Below are 6,325 nucleotides of genomic sequence, written 5' to 3' on the forward strand. Positions count from 1 at the left end.
CCTCCCCCAACCCCCAACTGGAGGAAGAAACAAATATCGATGTAGGCATGACCCTCTTGAGCCTTTTTTCTTGGAAGCCGCTCCAAAAATCCAGGGAACAGGAGGTGCAGAGCCCTGAATGAGTGGACTGTGAAGGCGGAGGCGTCCCCGGCCGGAGGCTGATGCCCGGCACTAACACCCAGGGTCAGGGGTTGGGACAGCTTACTCTGCTCACAGTGTCGCCCGGTGAAGCCCGTGCGGCAGGTGCACTTGCCGCTGATGTGGTCACAGCTGGCGCCGTTCTGACACTGGCACACGCGCCCACAGTCCTTCCCGTAAAACGCTGCAGGGCAGCCTGGAGAAACAGGGTGGGGACAACTGCAGCGGTACAGCAGGGACCAAACTGTCATCTGCTGCCTCTCCTGAGCACACGGTGAGGAGCAGTGAGACCTCACCTCAGCTGTCTCTGCACTCTGGACGCTCAGGCCGACGGGGTAAGGGTGGCTGTGAGGGATCCTTCTTAGCATGAGAGGCCAGGCTGGGGTCTGCCTGCCGTGTAGCCACAGGCTGTTCCTCCCTCTCTGGGCCCCACTGTCCAGGGGCTCAGGTCTTGGTGATTGCTGGAGCACCTTACAGCCCTGACTTTCCAGGACACGGGGCTCTTCAACCCCCTGAATCCACCCAGGTTTCCCACTCCTTGGGTGGGGTGGGGGCAGCTCCGGACCCTCGGGCCCCGCCTCCTCCCTCCCTCCACCGGCCTGGACGATGCCCAAGGCAGCCAGCAGGCCGCAGCATGAGATTCTGAATGGCGGGTAGGCCGGGAGGCAGGACTTACGCTGCGTGCAGAAGAGTCCAGTCCAGCCAGGGGTGCAGTGGCAGGCTCCATCCTCAGCGCTGCAGCTGCCCCCATTGTGGCAGCTACATGTGTGGAAGCAGGCTGGGCCCCAGAACCCTGGTGGGCAAGCTGGGGGTGGGTGGGATGCACAGGGTGAGGGCAAGGCAGAATGAAGCAGACAGAAAGGGGGAGAGAGGAAGGGGGATGGCACATCAGCCGAGATGCCATGATATACCCAGCTGGTATTTTCTGGCTTTCCTGACACACTTCCCAGAATTTCTCCACTCACCTCTTGGCCCACTTACCCAGGATTCCCATGAAGCCCAAATTCTCTGCCCACTGTCCCAGCTCTGAGGGCTCCTGAACTTCCCTTCTTGGGGGACTGGCTGTGATTTGGAGTGTGTGGGTGGGTGTGGTAAACTAAACATTGCAGTTTACAGTGTGAACACTGTGTGTTAACTTCCCCATGACGATGGGGACTTTCCCAGGATAGGGACTCCCCTCTTTCGGCTGCTGAGCTCCCTGAGGATGACACTTGTGTCTCCTCCACCAGAATGGAAATTCCCTCAGGCCAGGCCATCTAACTGGGACCTCCCTAGGGGTACTGTCCCTGTCTCACCCACCAGACAAGGCGCTCCACGGGGCAGAGGTTAAGCCTCCATCCTTAGATTATGTGGTCTCTGGGTACACCTTACAAGGCTGGGCACACCTCACAAGAACAGCCTCTACAATGCCTTGTCCAGGCTTATGTGCCCAGGACATCATTCACATGGGTCACTCAGGGGACGCCCTCACCCCTCTGAGGTGACTGCTCTGCTCTCACCTCACTTCCCCACTTCCAAACCCCAGCATGCTAGTCCCTGCCCCTTCTTCCTCCCCAACCAAACTTAGGGGCTACTCCTTGCTCAGGTGCTCATGGAGTATTAATTCTCGGTGGGGTAACAATGGTACTCCCAACAATGTCAGTACCTTTCATACTAACAGTTAATAATGCCAATGATCAACCCTAATAACTCATCACGTCAGCTATGGGACTCTAACTGGGACTCAGGTGGACAGTCTTGTCTGTGGAAGGAGATTTCAGTCCTGGGAGGTGGAGGCACCAGGGGCAAAAAAAGAGGTTCTGGGCAAGGAGGAGGGTGTGTTTTGGGGCCTGGCTCCTGGTGGGGGGCATTCCTTGGGCAGCTGCTTACCCTGTGAGCAGTCCTTGCCAATCCATCCAGGGAAGCACTGGCAGGAGCCATCGATGGGGCTGCAGGTCCCATTGTTGGCACAGGAGCAGAGCTGGGCACAGTCCTGCCCAAAGTGCCCTCCAGCACACACTGTGGGCACAGGACAGCCTGGCACCTGCCCTCCCACCTGTTCTCCTCAGACGCCCACCCACAGCTGCTGCGCCCCTGGAAGTTCCCAGGCCACAGCTCTGACGGCCCCGGGCTCCCAGATCTCGGTGGGAACTGCCCACCTCCACAGCCCCATCACCCTTCTCCAGTTGAATTCCCTTCTTGTGTCCACAGCTGCATTCCTCTGGAGGCTCAATTAATGATCCCCTTTGAAGGCACAGACTGAGGCCCAGAGGGGTAGAGTCGCTTGGGCCTCACAGATGGAAGCGGGTGAGGCTGGGAATCCCACCTCCGCCCTCCATCCAGTGCTCCCCACACTGCTCCGCAGCCTTCTGCTGTCCGTTACCACGTTCTTGCCAGCATCACTGATCCCATAGGCATGAGGGTGGACAATGTTTGTAGCTGGAAGGAGAGGGACGAGGGCAGGGGAGCAGGTCGGCCTGCAGTTAGACTGTTGGACGACTGTCTCTGCCCACCCGTTTCCTCTGTCTCTCCAAATCCCACCTGTTCCTCAAGCCCTAGCTCAGCCTCCGGACAGCCCTCCTGGGCTCACAAGGTGCTGTCTTCCACTGAGCCCCTGTGGTATTTCACTTTGAGTCACTTGTAGGGTTGTGGTTCTCACCCCCTACCCCCCGGAGGAGTCACCCCTTGGTCCCTAAAGGAAGGGCTGGTTTCCTCAACCAGGCTGCAAGTGGCTGTAGCACTAGGTCTGAGTGTTAGTTGAGCACCTACCTCTCATTTCCCCTGCAGTTCATCCTCCATCTGCTTCCTACAACTTAAGCTCTCTAAAGCTTAGCTCTCTTCATGGCACTTCTGTGCCCTGCTCGAACATCCTCAGTGGCTCCTACTGCCCCACAATAAAATCTGGATCCTAAAGAGCAACACTTAAGCTACTTCACCTGGTGACTACCCCTCTCTCCTCTCCCAAGATGCATAAGCCACTGGTCCACACACCACTTTCTAATAACACCCCATGTTATTAGAACTTAGCTCCAGCTGTTCCCTTCCAGAGCTTCCCTGACCCTCCTGTCCAGCTGTGGAAATCTTACCTTGCCTATAAGACTCATTTTATTTTTATTTTATTATTATTATTTTTAAGTAGGCTCCACGCCCAGCATCAAGCCCAAGGCAGGGCTTGAACTCACAGACTCTGAGATCAAGACTTGAGCTGAGATCAATAATCAGATGTTTAACCGACTGAGCCACCCAGGCGCCCTTAAGACTCATTTTAAATGCTACCTTCCCCGTGATCCCCCTGTAGTAGGCTGCTAGTCCTTCAATCATCCAGTCTTTTCTTCCTTAGAAGTAGAATCTGGAGTTTTAGCTGGGCTTATGGCCACCTGCAATAAAGACTTGATTTCTGAGGCTCCTGCTCAGCTGGGTATGGCCATGTGACTACACTCTGGTAAGTGGAAATGCATGTCTTTGTCCATTCCTCGTCCTTGTTGAAGGATAATGTGGATTATGGATAAGAACTGTGGATAAGGTGGCTGGAGTTTAAGCAGCTACCTTCCATCAGAGGTGGAGGCCATGTGCCGAGGATGGCTGAACAACAGGACAGAAGGAGGCTGGCTCCTGACCTCTTTGTAAGCTACCTTGCCATTCTCCAGTGGTCTACTTCTGGATCGTTTCTTGCTTTCTGTTTAAGGGAAATAACGTTTGTCAGTTTCAAGCCAGTTATTCGGGGTTTTTATGTCACTTAAAACAACTTAATCCTGACTCGCCCATCATCTCTGTTCTGGGCAGCTATTTCCCTGTTTGAACTTCCAGACTCTCTGTTAGTTTCTTCCCTGGTCTTCTGTTACTGTGACTTGTGAGCTGATTTCAGGCCAGGCCTGAGTTCTGCCCATGTCTTTGTTCTCCACGATGCCTGGAAAAAGCAGGCATGATGGCTGAACGTATGGGAGTAAACTGGCTCCCCTTCAACTCTCAAGTTCTGCTGGGGAAGGATGAGCTCTGAATGTCCCCCTCTAGACTGCAGGTTGTGTGAGGGCAGGGCACGTGGCTCTCTTGTTCCCTGTTGTGTCCGAATGCCCAGCACAGTGCCTGACACACACCAAACACTCAGGAAGTATTCCAAAATGGAATACCAAAATAGGCCCCAGGAGCAGTGACCTTCCAGTGGTGGGTTCTGCTGGGATCACTGACTCCTGTCCCTTTCAGCTCTTCTCAGTTCAACCTTCTCCCTTCAAAGCCCAGTTGTAGCCAGCCCTCCATCCTCAAAGAAGGCTTCATTGCATTCCTGTTATGGGGGAGGAATTCCTTGAACCCCCCGAGGCCCTCAGTTGGGTGAGCCACATGGAGGATCATGGGAAGGTATTGATTCTTGAAGCAAAGCAACGTACCCAGGACCCAGTTCTCTTAAACCTTGGGCTCGCACCCTCTCCTTTATGCCACACTGCCTCCCCTTGCCAGCCCTTCCCCAACAAGATGGTCAGATTGTGGGCAGTTGGAGCCTAGGATCTGTGTCCACCCTATGCCTTTCCTGGGCATGATCAGTGGTTGGGACAGATCATGAAGGCAGCATGGCACACCAGGGTCTCTAGTCTAAAGCCTTGGGTTTGGGTCTTAATTTTATTTATGTATTCCACAAAAACTTCTATGGCACTTATATGCACTGGACGCTGTTCCAGGTGCTTCACAAATAGTAGTTCAGTCAACCTCGTAATACTGTCAATGTTAGATATTTTCATTATTACTCCCTATTATTAACTTAAGGAAACTGAGGGACCGAGAGGTTAAGTAATTTGCCCAAGGTCACACAGTTCGGAAGGTCTGCCACTTACTGGCTAAGCACCTTTGAGCAGACTGCATGACCCCTCTGCGTCCTGTTTCCTCATCTTTGAATTGGCCTCAGGCCGTGGTTGACAGCTGTGGGGTGGGAGATGGCTGATAGTGGGGCCCTGTACTTCCCCTGGCAAAAACCTTAGCTCCTACCAGGGTGGCTTACACACACCTAGCCACCTGCAGCTCAGGTCCCAGCTTCAGCTTCCAGAACAGCAGGTTGCCCAGCCTCCTCTTCCCCACCTCTGCGAGGTGCTTGATTTGGGGAGCCCATTCTCCAGTCCTGGCCCCGTATGGGGAGTGGGGTGAGCTGCTCCACCTACCCATACTCCCCAAACCAGCTCTGAGCTTCTCTTACAAGACAGTCTTATCTTTGAAGTCTTTCTCACCCACACAAGGCTGACAAATTCACCTACAGAGCTGCTAATGTGATCAGTCTAATACATTAATTGGTCGACTTCTTAGCTGAATCAAGAGTGAGGCAAAAAGAGGGGCGGTGGAGAAGGGGGCTGGTGAAAAGAAAACATCTGGTTATATTGAATCTATGTTTAATGATTCTGCATAAGCAGTGTCTGTAATTTGTAACTCGCTGGAAAGCCGGTCATTAGAAAGTGTCAGTTCAATTTTTTACAAGGTTTGAGACTTAACCAGGGCAGTTGCCATTAATAGCAAACTCTATTAGATCTATATGTGGAAAATACTCATTAGGCCAGCGGGCGATAAATCAGACATCGCAGGATCCGAGACTTACTCCTCGGGCTGCTTAGATCCTAATTTAGACCCAGCCTATCTGTATTGACGGCTGGGCTCCAATGTTTAATAAGTAAACCTCGATGTGTCAGGTTATGATTAAACTGTCCTGGGAGGGCTGCAAGCAAATGAAACTGTCACATATGCTTCCCTGGGGCCCAAACTTCTCATGACCTCAAAGCATCAGGGAGTGAACTTTCCACTCATACATATTAACGGCCCATACACTTACAAAGCCAGCCCAGCTCAGTGGTGATTATTCATCAAAAGATTCTGTTCCCCTGGGAGGTAGTGAGCTCTCAGTGGAAGCATTTAAATACAGGCCAGATGAGATTCTTGCACAGATGACCTTGAATTTGCTTTTAGCTCTAAGTTTACCTTAGTCTAAGATCTCTTTGCTCCTTACAGGAGAGAGTGCAAATTCTGTAACCCTGTGTTCTAAGCTGTCCTGAGGGCCCCAGACTCCCTTCCCAGTTCCCTCTGCCATCCCCACCCAGCCCCCCGCATCCTTCAGCCGCTCTCTACTGCTGGACAGTCTGGTGTCCACACCCAAGCTGTCTGCTCTACCCACAATGCCTTTCTGCCTTCTCTGCCTCTTAGGCTGAGGCCTCACTGAAGGCCTGCAACAGCACGGAGC

At 53.1% G+C, this 6,325-nt stretch overlaps 1 protein-coding gene across 2 annotated transcripts in view; it reads right to left on the reverse strand.

Annotated features, from left to right (window-relative positions):
• MEGF11 (multiple EGF like domains 11) overlaps positions 1–6,325 on the reverse strand; it is a 327,464-nt gene that overhangs the window by 19,673 nt on the left and 301,466 nt on the right. For both annotated transcript variants that reach the window (XM_081831278.1, XM_081831277.1), the window contains 3 exons: positions 2,008–2,136; positions 815–943; positions 206–334 (listed from right to left, as the gene is read on the reverse strand). In XM_081831278.1, the coding sequence (XP_081687404.1) occupies positions 206–334; positions 815–943; positions 2,008–2,136 (387 nt within the window). The remainder of the gene's footprint in view (positions 1–205; positions 335–814; positions 944–2,007; positions 2,137–6,325) is intronic.

Source organism: Leptonychotes weddellii, chromosome 9 (genome assembly GCF_054177405.1).
Source record: "Leptonychotes weddellii isolate Sample4059 chromosome 9, ASM5417740v2, whole genome shotgun sequence".
Classification (NCBI taxonomy): Eukaryota; Metazoa; Chordata; class Mammalia; order Carnivora; family Phocidae; genus Leptonychotes; species Leptonychotes weddellii.